We start from the raw sequence: 15,000 nt of genomic DNA on the forward strand, positions 1-15,000 counted from the left end.
GCGGATGCGAGCTTCAACTGGAAGCCAGTGGAGAGAGCGGAGGAGCGGGGTGACGTGAGAGAACTTGGGAAGGTTGAACACCAGACGGGCTGCGGCGTTCTGGATGAGTTGTAGGGGTTTAATGGCACAGGCAGGGAGCCCAGCCAACAGCGAGTTGCAGTAATCAAGACGGGAGATGACAAGTGCCTGGATTAGGACCTGCGCCGCTTCCTGTGTGAGTCAGGGTCGTACTCTGCGGATGTTGTAGAGCATGAACCTACAGGAACGGGACACCGCCTTGATGTTAGTTGAGAACGACAGGGTGTTGTCCAGGATCACGCCAAGGTTCTTAGCGCTCTGGGAGGAGGACACAATGGAGTTGTCAACCGTGATGGCGAGATCATGGAACGGGCAGTCCTTCCCCGGGAGGAAGAGGAGCTCCGTCTTGCTGAGGTTCAGCTTGAGGTGGTGATCCGTCATCCACACTGATATGTCTGCCAGACATGCAGAGATGCGATTCGCCACCTGGTCATCAGAAGGGGGAAAGGAGAAGATTAATTGTGTGTCGTCCATCATCACCACCATCACCATCACCACCACCACCATCACCATCACCATCACCACCATCACCACCATCACCATCATCACCACCACCATCACCACCACCACCACCCATCATCATCACCATCACCATCACCATCATCACCATCACCACCATCACCATCACCACCACCATCACCATCACCATCACCACCATCATCACCACCATCACCACCATCACCACCATCACCCCATGTTTTACATTGTACATCTGAAGGTGTGTGTCTGTCTGTGTGTTTGTGTGAGCGTTTCTTAGTCTATGTGTGTGTGTGTGTGTGTGTGTGTGTGTGTGTGTGTGTGTGTGTGTGTGTGTGTGTGTGTGTGTGTGTGTGTGTGTGTGTCTGTATTTATGCCACAGTGTGTTGTTGTGTTAGTGTGTCCCTGTTCAACCGTTGTCTCTTTGTCTCTCTTTGTGTGTGTGTGTCTGTAGGATCAAGTTGCCCCTAGACACTGATCTCAGCTCAGTTTAGTCCTAGTGGTTACCACTATATGGCCAAGCTGCAAACTCTAAATTGGCTATATCTTAAAATTGTATGAACATAGAATGTATATTTTAGTTATTTGGTCTTAATTTAGGTTAGGGGTTAGCATACGGTTAGCATTGTTGTTAAGTGTAGATTTAAAAATCTGATTTTAATTGATACTCCCCATCCCGGATCCGGGAGCGTAATCATCGACTGACACTAATTAGCATAACGCAACGGACATAAATATTGCTAGAAAATATTCCTATTCATGAAAATCACAAGTGAAATATATTGAGACACAGCTTAGCCTTTTGTTAATCACCCTGTCATCTCAGATTTTCAAAATATGCTTTACAGCCAAAGCAAGACAAGCATTTGTGTAAGTTAATCGATAGCCTAGCATAGCATTATGTCCAGCTAGCAGCAGGTAACTTGGTCACGAAAATCAGAAAAGCAATCAAATCGTTTAGCTTTGATGAACTTCAAATGTTTTCACTCACGAGACTCCCAGTTAGATAGCCAATGTTCATTTTTTCCCAAAATATTATTTTTGTCGGCGAAATAGCTCCGTTTGTTCTTCACGTTTGGCTGAGAAATCGATCGGAAATTCCGGTCACGAAAACGCCGAAAAATATTCCAAATTAGCTCCATAATATCGACAGAAACACACGGCAAACGTTGTTTATAATCAATCCTCAAGGTGTTTTTCAGATATCTATTCGATAATATATCCACCGGGACAAGTTGGTTTTTCAGAAGGACCGATTGGAAATATGGCTACCTCTGTATTTTACGCGAGAATCACTCTGAGAGCCATCAGGTGACCACTTACACATTGTAGCCGCTTACGGGTATTCTTCAACATAAATGCATAAAACTATGTCACAATGCTGTAGACACCTTGGGAATACGTAGAAAAAGTAATCTGGTTGATAGCCCATTCACTGCTCAATAGGGACGCATTGGAACGCAGAGCTTTCAAAACATGAGGCACTTCCGGATTGGATTTTTCTCAGGCTTCCGCCTGCAATATCAGTTCTGTTATACTCACAGACAATATTTTCACAGTTTTGGAAACTTTACAGTGTTTTCTATCCTAAGCTGTCAATGATATGCATATTCTAGCATCTTGTCCTCACAAAATATCCCGTTTACTTCGGGTACGTTATTTTTCCAAAAATCTAAATACTGTCACAACAGGTTTTAAGGAGATACATTGTAGAAAATGACGAGGGGATCCCGGGTGGCACAGTGGTTAAGGGCGCTGTACTGCAGCGCCAGCTGTGCCACCAGAGACTCTGGGTTTGCGCCCAGGCTTTGTCGTAACCGGCTGCGACCGGGAGGTCCGTGGGGCGATGCACAATTGGCCTAGCCTAGGTTCTGATTTTGCAGCTTAGCCAGAAAGTGACAACCTTGCGTGAGGCTAAACCTGATTGTACATCTGTGTCTACGGCCAACGGTTACCAGGAGCGTCGTGTTACCTCTAACCCATTTTGACTCCGCCCCCTCCAGCCTGAGAACCTCCTATTGGCCAGTAAGCTGAAGGGGGCGGCGGTTAAGCTAGCTGACTTTGGGCTCGCCATCGAGGTGCAGGGCGACCAACAGGCATGGTTTGGTGAGTACCGTGGAGTGGCTTCTCTCTTATGGGACCGGGGACAGAAAATGTGTTTTTTCACACCACTGAGCTGAAACAAGCCGAGCTGAACTAGCCTGATTACACATCCACTGTAGTTTCTGGTACTGTGTAGTGCTGTGAGTGTGAGTGCTGTGAGTACTGTGAGTGCTGTGAGTGCTGTGAGTACTGTGAGTACTGTGAGTGCTGTGAGTGCTGTGAGTGCTGTGAGTACTGTGAGTGCTGTGAGTACTGTGAGTGCTACTGAGTACTGTGAGTGCTGTGAGTGCTGTGAGTACTGTGAGTGCTGTGAGTGAAAGGCTAATGGGAAAATGAATAATGCCAAGCCAGCACAGTGTGGTTCGGGTCGGGTCTGGTCTGCACACTAGTGTATTAGAGGACACACAGACCCTGAGGGGATCCCGGGTGGCACAGTGGTTAAGGGCGCTGTTGTGGCCCAATTGTGGCCTAGAATTGACCCCTAGCCTCTTACCACTTTTGAATTGTCAGGGCGGTAGTTAGCCTAAAAGAAAGGTCACTCAAATCAATCAATCAAACTATTGATACACTCATCCATTTATTCTCCCTCTCCTCCCTCCCTCCCTCCCTCCCTCCCTCCCTCCCTCCCTCCCTCCCTCCCTCCCTCCCTCCCTCCCTCCCTCCCTCCCTCCCTCCCTCCCTCCCCTCCCCTCCCTCCCTCCCTCCCTCCCTCCTCCCTCCCCTACAGGTTTTGCTGGTACACCAGGCTACCTGTCTCCAGAGGTTCTGAGAAAAGACCCATATGGGAAGCCTGTGGACATGTGGGCCTGTGGTAAACAAACAACCTTTTAATCTCTAACCTTTGACCTTTAGAACTAAACTAAATAACATACCTCTTATATGTGATTGTTCCAAATCATTGTTCCCTGCTGAAAGTTGGCTCAATTCCATTCCAATTCAGGAAGTGAAATTTCAAAAAGGGGTCAGTTTGGGGTCAAGACTGTGTTGTGTCTTCCTGCCAGGGGTGATCCTGTACATCCTATTGGTCGGTTATCCTCCCTTCTGGGACGAGGACCAACACAGACTGTACCAGCAGATCAAGGCTGGGGCCTACGATGTGAGAACTACCAACCTCTATCTATCTCTCTGTCTGCCTGACTCTCTCCTCTCTACGACAGGAGAACTACCAACCTCTATCTCTCTGTCTGACTGACTCTCTCCTCTCTACGATGGGAGAACTACCAACCTCTATCTCTCTGTCTGACTGACTCTCTCCTCTCTACGATGGGAGAACTACCAACCTCTATCTCTCTGTCTGACTGACTCTCCTCTCTACGATGGGAGAACTACCAACCTCTATCTCTCTGTCTGACTGACTCTCCTCTCTACGATGGGAGAACTACCAACCTCTATCTCTCTGTCTGTCTGACTCTCTCCTCTCTATGATGGGAGAACTACCAACCTCTATCTCTCTGTCTGACTCTCTCCTCTCTATGATGGGAGAACTACCAACCTCTATCTCTCTGTCTGACTGACTCTCTCCTCTCTACGACAGGAGAACTACCAACCTCTATCTCTCTGTCTGTCTGATCTCTCTCTCTGACTCCTCTATGATGTGAGAACTACCAACCTCTATCTCTCTGTCTGTCTGACTCTCTCCTCTCTATGATGGAGAACTACCAACCTCTATCTCTCTGTCTGTCTGACTCTCTCCTCTCTACGATGGGAGAACTACCAACCTCTATCTCTCTCTCTGTCTGACTGACTCTCTCTCCTCTCTCTGTCTGATGGGAGAACTACCAACCTCTATCTCTCTGTCTGACTCTCTACGATGGGAGAACTACCAACCTCTATCTCTCTGTCTGACTCTCTACGATGGGAGAACTACCAACCTCTATCTCTCTGTCTGTCTGACTCTCTCCTCTCTATGATGTGAGAACTACCAACCTCTATCTCTCTGTCTGTCTGACTCTCTCCTCTCTACGATGGGAGAACTACCAACCTCTATCTATCTCTCTGTCTGACTGACTCTCCTCTCTACGATGTGAGAACTACCAACCTCTATCTCTCTGTCTGACTGACTCTCTCCTCTCCACGACAGGAGAACTACCAACCTCTATCTCTCTGTCTGACTCTCTCCTCTCTATGATGGGAGAACTACCAACCTCTATCTCTCTGTCTGACTGACTCTCCTCTCTACGATGGGAGAACTACCAACCTCTATCTATCTCTCTGTCTGACTCTCTCCTCTCTACGATGGGAGAACTACCAACCTCTATCTCTCTGTCTGACTCTCTACGATGGGAGAACTACCAACCTCTATCTCTCTGTCTGACTCTCTACGATGGGAGAACTACCAACCTCTATCTATCTATCTATCTATCTCTCTGTCTGACTCTCTCCTCTCTACGATGGGAGAACTACCAACCCTCTCTCTCTCTGTCTGTCTGTCTGTCTGTCTGTCTGTCTGTCTGTCTGTCTGTCTCTCTCTCTCTCTCTCTCTCCGTCTCTCTGTCTGTCTCTCTGTCTGTCTCTCTGTCTCTCTCTGTCTCTGTCTCTCTCTGTCTTTCTCTCTCTCTCTCTCTCTCTCTCTCTCTCTCTCTCTCTCTCCACTGGTGTTGGAAATTAATGAATTGATAGACAGAATGGTGGAATGTATTGATTGATTGATGGACTGACTGATTGTGTGTAATGTGTGTCTATAGTTCCCGTCCCCAGAGTGGGACACAGTGACTCCTGATGCCAAAGACCTGATCAATAAGATGTTGACCATCAACCCCGGAAAACGCATCACCACCGCAGAGGCCCTCAAACACCCCTGGATCTGTGTATGGACACACACACACACACACACACACACACACACACACACACACACACACACACACACACACACACACACACACACACACACACACACACACACACACACACACACACACACACACACACACACACACACACACACACACAGCCCTTCCACTGATCTCTCCTCTCCAATGAAACATTATTTGTATTGACGACGATTCAAACGTTTAAAAAACAGACTGAGGAGCTAGTTAAAAAGCTAAGATTTAAAGTGGGCTTCTTCTTCTTCGTTTTTTTAAAGAAGTAGATTTTGCCTGTCTTAAACAGCAGGAAGCAGATTGTCGTTCCTGCTCGGTTCTGGACTTATTGTGATACCTTATTTTCCAAATACAGCAGACACACCACTCTAAATCCTTTGATGCCGTCTACCCTAGTTCCTTATCACAGGGGACAGTTGTAATTCTCGTCACTACATACGTAGATCTCTTCATTACTCATCACTACATCCTGAATCAGAGGGTTGTCTGGTCCTGAATCAGAAGGTTGTCTGGTCCCTCAGTAAAGTCCCGTAGATCTCTTCATTACTCGTCACTACATCCTGAATCAGAGGGTTGTCTGGTCCTGAATCAGAGGGTTGTCTGGTCCCTCAGTAAAGTCCCGTAGATCTCTTCATTACTCGTCACTACATCCTGAATCAGAAGGTTGTCTGGTCCCTCAGTAAAGTCCCGTAGATCTCTTCATTACTCATCACTACATCCTGAATCAGAAGGTTGTCTGGTCCTGAATCAGAGGGTTGTCTGGTCCCTCAGTAAAGTCCCGTAGATCTCTTCATTACTCGTCACTACATCCTGAATCAGAAGGTTGTCTGGTCCTGAATCAGAGGGTTGTCTGGTCCCTCAGTAAAGTCCCGTAGATCTCTTCATTACTCATCACTACATCCTGAATCAGAAGGTTGTCTGGTCCTGAATCAGAGGGTTGTCTGGTCCCTCAGTAAAGTCCCGTAGATCTCTTCATTACTCATCACTACATCCTGAATCAGAAGGTTGTCTGGTCCTGAATCAGAGGGTTGTCTGGTCCCTCAGTAAAGTCCCGTAGATCTCTTCATTACTCATCACTACATCCTGAATCAGAAGGTTGTCTGGTCCTGAATCAGAGGGTTGTCTGGTCCCTCAGTAAAGTCCCGTAGATCTCTTCATTACTCGTCACTACATCCTGAATCAGAAGGTTGTCTGGTCCTGAATCAGAGGGTTGTCTGGTCCCTCAGTAAAGTCCCGTAGATCTCTTCATTACTCGTCACTACATCCTGAATCAGAGGGTTGTCTGGTCCTGAATCAGAAGGTTGTCTGGTCCCTCAGTAAAGTCCCGTAGATCTCTTCATTACTCCCACTTTGTTTACAAACTTCCCAGTTGAAGTAAACCAATATAAGTGTTGGTTAACTCTTGAGGTCCCTCTTGTCTCCACTAAGTTAAAGGTAAATCCTCTTTTTAGTTTGAGCTCTCCTCTTTTGGGTTCCCGGGACCACTAAGGCAGTTTAAAACCCCTAATGATGATTGAGTTCACTGAGATTTGGGTTCCCTGGTACCACTAGGGCAGTTTAAAACCCCTAATGATGAATGAGTTCACTGAGATTTGGGTTCCCCTGTACCACTAGGGCAGTTTAAACCCCTAATCAGATTTGTAATAGTTTTGATTAAATGTAATTTAATGTATATGTATCTGTTACTGTATCTTGTAGTTTAAATATTTGTGTTGTTTATTGTATTGATCATATTGATTATTGGAATTGTTGTCCTCACGGAGACCCGAGGTCTCAATGGGATCCCCTGTATAACATACCATTCTCTCTCAATTCAACTACATTCAAGGGGCTTTATTGGCATGGGAAACATGTTGTTAACATTGCCAAAGCAAGTGGAAGTAGATAATATACAAAAGTGAAGAAAAACAACACAATATAAAATGAACAGTAAACATGACGTTCTCTTGTCTGCAGCAACGGTCCACTGTAGCTTCCATGATGCACAGACAGGAGACTGTGGAGTGTCTGAAGAAGTTCAACGCCAGGAGAAAACTCAAGGTAACACTCCTCTTTCACTGTCCTCTGTTCTATTCAGAAACTCAAGGTAACACTCCTCTTTCACTGTCCTCTGTTCTATTCAGAAACTCAGGTAACACTCCTCTTTCACTGTCCTCTGTTCTATTCAGAAACTCAAGGGATGTGTCTCTCCTATACCCTATTCCCTATGCCCTATTCCTATGCCCTATTCCCTATACCCTATTCCCTATACCCTATTCCCTATACCCTATTCCCTATACCCTATTCCCTATACCCTATTCCTATACTCTATTCCCTATACTCTATTCCCTATACCATGTGCTGCTGTCCACCCAGAGCTCTATACCCTATTTCCTAAACCGTGTGTATACCCAGAACTCTATACCCTATTCCCTGTTCCCGATACCATATTCCTTATACCCTATTCCTATACTATGCACTACTGTATCCTGAGCTCTATTCCCTATACCCTATTCCCTATACCTTATACCCTGTACCCTATTCCTGTACCCTATCCCTATTCATATACCCTATTCCCTATACATTATACCCTATACCATATTCATATACCCTATTCCTATACTATGCACTACTGTATACCCAGAGCTCTATTCCCTATACCCTATTCCCTATACCCTATTCCATATTTCCTATACCCTATTCCTTATACCCATTTCCCTATTCCTGTACCCTATACTCTATTCCCTGTACCTATTCCCTATACCTTATACCCTTTACCCTATTCCTGTACCCTATCCCTATTCCATATACCCTATACCCTATTCTTATACCCTATTCCTATTCATGATTCCCTATTCCCTATTCCTTATACCCTATTCCCTGTTCCCGTTACCATATTCCTTATACCCTATTCCTATACTATGCACTACTGTATACCCAGAGCTCTATTCCCTATGCCCTATTCCCTATACCATATTTCATATACCCTATTCCTATGCCCTATTCCCTATGCCCTATTCCCTATACCCATTTCCCTATTTCCTTGTTTGCCCTATTCCCTATACCTTATACCCTGAACCCTATTCCTGTACCTATCCCTATTCCTATACCTTATACCCTATTCCTGTTCCGATGCCCTATTCATATACCCTATTCCCTATACTATGCACTACTGTATACCCAGAACTCTATTCCTTATACCCTATTCCCCTATACTATGCACTACTGTATACCCAGAACTCTATTCCCTATACCCTATTCCATATTTCCTATACCCTATTCCCTATACCCATTTCCCTATTCCTGTACCCTATTCCCTATACCTTATACCCTGTACCCTATACCTTATACCCTGTGCCTATACCTTATACCCTATTCCTATACATTATACCCTATACCCTATTCCTATTCATTATTCCCTATTCCTATTCATTATGCCCTATTCCTGATACCCTATACTCTGTTGATGCTCTATTCCTTATACCCTATACTCTATTCCATATACCCTATTCCCTATACCCTATACTCTATTCATATACCCTATTCCCTATACCCTATACTCTATTCCTTATACCCTATTCCCAATTTTTTTATTTATTTTAATTTTACCTTTATTTAACCAGGCAAGTCAGTTAAGAACATATTCTTATTTTCAATGACGGCCTGGGAACAGTGGGTTAACTGCCTGCTCAGGGGCAGAACGACAGATTTGGACTAGTACCTTCCGGTTACTAGTCCAACGCTCTAACCACTAGGCTACGCTGCCGCCCTTATACCCCATACCCTATACCTTATTCCATATTCCCTATTCCTTATACCCTATTCCTTATACCCTATACCTTATTCCATATTCCTATTCCTTATACCCTATACCTTATTCCATATTCCTATTCTTATACCCTATTCCCTATACCCTATTCCTGATACCTATTCATTATACCCTATTCCCTATACCTATTCCTATTCCGTGCATTACTACAAGGCCCATAGAGGTCTGATCTAAAATACTTTGTTCATTTGTTATTTAATTCTACGGTTCTGTTTCTGTTTATTATTATTGTCAAAAGAAAATATCACAATAAATATCCTTTAATAAAAGAGCAGTGCCTTTTATAGGAATAGGGCACCCTTTGGGATGTAGCCAAGCACACACCCTTCTCTTTCTCACCCCCTTTCCACCTGCTTTGAAATGATCAGTCCTTCAGTAGAGACTATAGTACCACTGCTGTTGAAATGATCAGTCCTTCAGTAGAGACTATAGTACCACTGCTGTTGAAATGATCAGTCCTTCAGTAGAGACTATAGTACCACTGCTGTTGTCTGGTGAAATGATCAGTCCTTCAGTAGAGACTATAGTACCACTGCTGTTGAAATGATCAGTCCTTCAGTAGAGACTATAGTACCACTGCTGTTGTCTGGTGAAATGATCAGTCCTTCAGTAGAGACTATAGTACCACTGCTGTTGTCTGGTGAAATGATCAGTCCTTCAGTAGAGACTATAGTACCACTGCTGTTGAAATGATCAGTCCTTCAGTAGAGACTATAGTACCACTGCTGTTGTCTGGTGAAATGATCAGTCCTTCAGTAGAGACTATAGTACCACTGCTGTTGTCTGGTGAAATGATCAGTCCTTCAGTAGAGACTATAGTACCACTGCTGTTGAAATGATCAGCCCTTCAGTAGAGACTATAGTACCACTGCTGTTGTCTGGTGAAATGATCAGTCCTTCAGTAGAGACTATAGTACCACTGCTGTTGAAATGATCAGCCCTTCAGTAGAGACTATAGTACCACTGCTGTTGTCTGGTGAAATGATCAGTCCTTCAGTAGAGACTATAGTACCACTGCTGTTGAAATGATCAGTCCTTCAGTAGAGACTATAGTACCACTGCTGGTGAAATGATCAGTCCTTCAGTAGAGACTATAGTACCACTGCTGTTGTCTGGTGAAATGATCAGTCCTTCAGTAGAGACTATAGTACCACTGCTGTTGAAATGATCAGTCCTTCAGTAGAGACTATAGTACCACTGCTGTTGAAATGATCAGTCCTTCAGTAGAGACTATAGTACCACTGCTGTTGTCTGGTGAAATGATCAGTCCTTCAGTAGAGACTATAGTACCACTGCTGTTGTCTGGTGAAATGATCAGCCCTTCAGTAGAGACTATAGTACCACTGCTGTTGAAATGATCAGTCCTTCAGTAGAGATCAGTCCTTATAGTACCACTGCTGTTGTCTAGTACCACTGCTGTTGTCTGGTGAAATGACCAGTCCTTCAGTAGAGACTATAGTACCACTGCTGTTGAAATGATCAGTCCTTCAGTAGAGACTATAGTACCACTGCTGTTGAAATGATCAGTCCTTCAGTAGAGACTATAGTACCACTGCTGTTGTCTGAGTGAAATGATCAGTCCTTCAGTAGAGACTATAGTACCACTGCTGTTGTCTGGTGAAATGATCAGTCCTTCAGTAGAGACTATAGTACCACTGCTGTTGAAATGATCAGTCCTTCAGTAGAGACTATAGTACCACTGCTGTTGGTGAAATGATCAGTCCTTCAGTAGAGACTATAGTACCACTGTACCACTGCTGACTTGTCTGGTTGAAATGATCAGTCCTTCAGTAGAGACTATAGTACCACTGCTGTTGTCTGGTGAAATGATCAGCCCTGATCAGTCCTTCAGTAGAGACTATAGTACCACTGCTGTTGAAATGATCAGTCCTTCAGTAGAGACTATAGTACCACTGCTGTTGTCTGCTGTTGAAATGATCAGTCCTTCAGTAGAGACTATAGTACCACTGCTGTTGTCTGGTGAAATGATCAGTCCTTCAGATCAGTCCTTCAGTAGAGACTATAGTACTATAGTACCACTGCTGTTGAAATGATCAGTCCTTCAGTAGAGACTATAGTACCACTGCTGTTGAAATGATCAGTCCTTCAGTAGAGACTATAGTACCACTGCTGTTGAAATGATCAGTCCTTCAGTAGAGACTATAGTACCACTGCTGTTGTCTGGTGAAATGATCAGTCCTTCACTAGAGACTATAGTACCACTGCTGTTGAAATGATCAGTCCTTAGAGACTATAGTGCCACTGCTGTAGAGACTATAGTACCACTGCTGTTGAAATGATCAGCCCTTCAGTAGAGACTATAGTACCACTGCTGTTGTCTGGTGAAATGATCAGCCCTTCAGTAGAGACTATAGTACCACTGCTGTTGAAATGATCAGTCCTTCAGTAGAGACTATAGTACCACTGCTGTTGTCTGGTGAAATGATCAGTCCTTCAGTAGAGACTATAGTACCACTGCTGTACCACTTGAAATGATCAGCCCTTCAGTAGAGACTATAGTACCACTGCTGCTGTTGTCTGCTGTGAAATGATCAGTCCTTCAGTAGAGACTATAGTACCACTGCTGTTGTCTGTGAAATGAAATGATCAGTCCTTCAGTAGAGACTATAGTACCACTGCTGTTGAAATGATCAGTCCTTCAGTAGAACTATGATGATCAGTCCTTCAGTAGAGACTATAGTACCACTGCTGTTGAAATGATCAGTCCTTCAGTAGAGACTATAGTACCACTGCTGTGGTGAAATGATCAGTCCTTCAGTAGAGACTATAGTACCACTGCTGTACCACTTGAAATGATCAGTCCTTCAGTAGAGACTATAGTACCACTGCTGTTGTCTGGTGAAATGATCAGTCCTTCAGTAGAGACTATAGTACCACTGCTGTTGCTGGTGAAATGATCAGTCCTTCAGTAGAAATGACAGTCCTTATAGTACCACTGCTGTTGAAATGATCAGTCCTTCAGTAGAGACTATAGTACCACTGCTGTTGTCTCAGGTGAAATGATCAGTCCTTCAGTAGAGACTATAGTACCACTGCTGTTGTCTGGTGAAATGATCAGTCCTTCAGTAGAGACTATAGTACCACTGCTGGTGAAATGATCAGTCCTTGTTGAAATGATCAGTCCTTCAGTAGAGACTATAGTACCACTGCTGTTGAAATGATCAGTCCTTCAGTAGAGACTATAGTACCACTGCTGTTGAAATGATCAGTCCTTCAGTAGAGACTATAGTACCACTGCTGTTGAAATGATCAGTCCTTCAGTAGAGACTATAGTACCACTGCTGTTGAAATGATCAGTCCTTCAGTAGAGACTATAGTACCACTGCTGTTGAAATGATCAGTCCTTCAGTAGAGACTATAGTACCACTGCTGTTGTCTGGTGAAATGATCAGTCCTTCAGTAGAGACTATAGTACCACTGCTGTTGAAATGATCAGTCCTTCAGTAGAGACTATAGTACCACTGCTGTTGAAATGATCAGTCCTTCAGTAGAGACTATAGTACCACTGCTGTTGAAATGATCAGCCCTTCAGTAGAGACTATAGTACCACTGCTGTTGAAATGATCAGTCCTTCAGTAGAGACTATAGTACCACTGCTGTTGAAATGATCAGTCCTTCAGTAGAGACTATAGTACCACTGCTGTCTTGAAATGATCAGTCCTTCAGTAGAGACTATAGTACCACTGCTGTTGTCTGGTGAAATGATCAGTCCTTCAGTAGAGACTATAGTACCACTGCTGTCTTGAAATGATCAGTCCTTCAGTAGAGACTATAGTACCACTGCTGTTGAAATGATCAGTCCTTCAGTAGAGACTATAGTACCACTGCTGTTGAAATGATCAGTCCTTCAGTAGAGACTATAGTACCACTGCTGTTGAAATGATCAGCCCTTCAGTAGAGACTATAGTACCACTGCTGTTGAAATGATCAGTCCTTCAGTAGAGACTATAGTACCACTGCTGTTGAAATGATCAGTCCTTCAGTAGAGACTATAGTACCACTGCTGTCTTGAAATGATCAGTCCTTCAGTAGAGACTATAGTACCACTGCTGTTGAAATGATCAGTCCTTCAGTAGAGACTATAGTACCACTGCTGCTGTCTGGTGAAATGATCAGTCCTTCAGTAGAGACTATAGTACCACTGCTGTTGAAATGATCAGTCCTTCAGTAGAGACTATAGTACCACTGCTGTTGAAATGATCAGTCCTTCAGTAGAGACTATAGTACCACTGCTGTTGAAATGATCAGTCCTTCAGTAGAGAAAAACTGCTGTTGTCTTTGAAGTCCTTAGTGATATACCACTGCTCTCCTTCAGTAGAGACTACCACTGCTCAGCCCTTCAGTCTGCTGTTGAAATGATCTCCTTCAGTAGAGACTATAGTACCACTCCTTCTTTTTTCTGGTGAAATGATCTCCTTCAGTAGAGACTATAGTACCACTCCTGTTGAAATGATCCCCTCAGTTTTCTGCTGTTGAAATGATCTCTCCTCCCCCCTCAGTAGAGACTTTTCTGTTGAAATGATGCTCCTTCCTACCCTGCTTTTCTGCTCTCTCTTCCTTCCTCCTCTTTTAGAGACTATAGTACTCTTTTTCTGCTCTCTCTTGCTTTTCTGCTCTCTCCTCCCCTCCTCTTTCTCTCTTCCCCCTCCTCTTTTCTGCTCTCTCTTCCTCCTCCGCTTTTCTGCTCTCTCCTCCCCTCCTCTTTTCTGCTCTCTCTTCCCCTCCTCTTTTCTGCTCTCTCTTCCCCTCCTCTTTTCTGCTCTCTCCTCCCCTCCTCTTTTCTGCTCTCTCCTCCCCTCTTTTCTCTTTTCTGCTCTCTCTTCCTCCCCTCCTCTTTTCTGCTCTCTCCTCCCCTCCTCTTTTCTGAGACTCTCTCTCTTCCCCTCCTCTTTTCTGAAATCCTCCTCCTCTTTTCTGCTCTCTCCTCCCCTCCTCTTTTCTGACTCTCTTACCACTGCTTTTCTGATCTCTCCTCCCCTCCTCTTTTCTGCTCTGAAATCCTCCCTCCTCTTTTCTGACTCTCTCCTCCCTTGCTCTTTTCTGCTCTCTCCTCAGTCCTTTTCTGACTCTCCATCCTACCCTCCTTTCTTTCTGTCCCCTCCACAATTTTAGGAGCCATTTTGACCACTCTGCTGGTAAATGAAAACTTCTTCAGTAGAGTCCTATCTCTCTCTCTCTCTGTTCTTGATCAGTCCTTCTTTGTCTCTCTCTGTCCACTGCTCTCTCTCTGTGTCTGATCTCCTTCTCTCTGTCTCTCTGTCTCTCTCTACTCTCTGTCTCTCTCTCTCTCTCTCTCTCTCTCTACCTCTCTCTCTCTCTCTCTCTCTCTCTCTCTCTCTCCCTCTCTGTCTCTCTCTCCCTCTCTGTCTCTCTCTCTCTCTACCTCTGCTGTCTGTGAAATGATCTGTCTCTTCTCTAGAGACTCTCTGTCTCTCTCCTCGCTGTCTCTCAGTCCTTCAGTCTCTATAGTCTCTCTCTCCTTCAGTAGAGACTATAGTCACTGCTGTCTGAAATGATCAGTCCTTCTCTAGAGACTCTTTGTCCACTGCTGTGTGAAAACTCCAAAAGTAAGACTTTACTACCATATCTGTCTGTTTTGCAGTTATTTTGATTCATGTTTTCTTTAGAGATTAAATAACTGATTTTATTTGATCTTTACAATTAATCATTTTCTTCTTTTTAATTGTT

At 44.3% G+C, this 15,000-nt stretch overlaps 1 protein-coding gene across 1 annotated transcript in view; it reads left to right on the forward strand.

Annotated features, from left to right (window-relative positions):
• Positions 1-14,447, forward strand: part of LOC127923261 (calcium/calmodulin-dependent protein kinase type II subunit delta-like) — a gene marked incomplete at its 3' end in the record, with an annotated part of 39,657 nt that extends 25,210 nt beyond the window's left edge. The window contains exons 5-10 of the mRNA XM_052507240.1: positions 2,559-2,661; positions 3,386-3,469; positions 3,660-3,754; positions 5,343-5,465; positions 7,440-7,523; positions 14,424-14,447. Of these exons, the coding sequence (XP_052363200.1) occupies positions 2,559-2,661; positions 3,386-3,469; positions 3,660-3,754; positions 5,343-5,465; positions 7,440-7,523; positions 14,424-14,447 (513 nt within the window). The remainder of the gene's footprint in view (positions 1-2,558; positions 2,662-3,385; positions 3,470-3,659; positions 3,755-5,342; positions 5,466-7,439; positions 7,524-14,423) is intronic.
• Positions 14,448-15,000: the final 553 nt, after the last annotated feature.

The sequence above is a fragment of the Oncorhynchus keta genome, unplaced genomic scaffold (genome assembly GCF_023373465.1).
Source record: "Oncorhynchus keta strain PuntledgeMale-10-30-2019 unplaced genomic scaffold, Oket_V2 Un_contig_29054_pilon_pilon, whole genome shotgun sequence".
In the NCBI taxonomy this organism is placed as follows: Eukaryota; Metazoa; Chordata; class Actinopteri; order Salmoniformes; family Salmonidae; genus Oncorhynchus; species Oncorhynchus keta.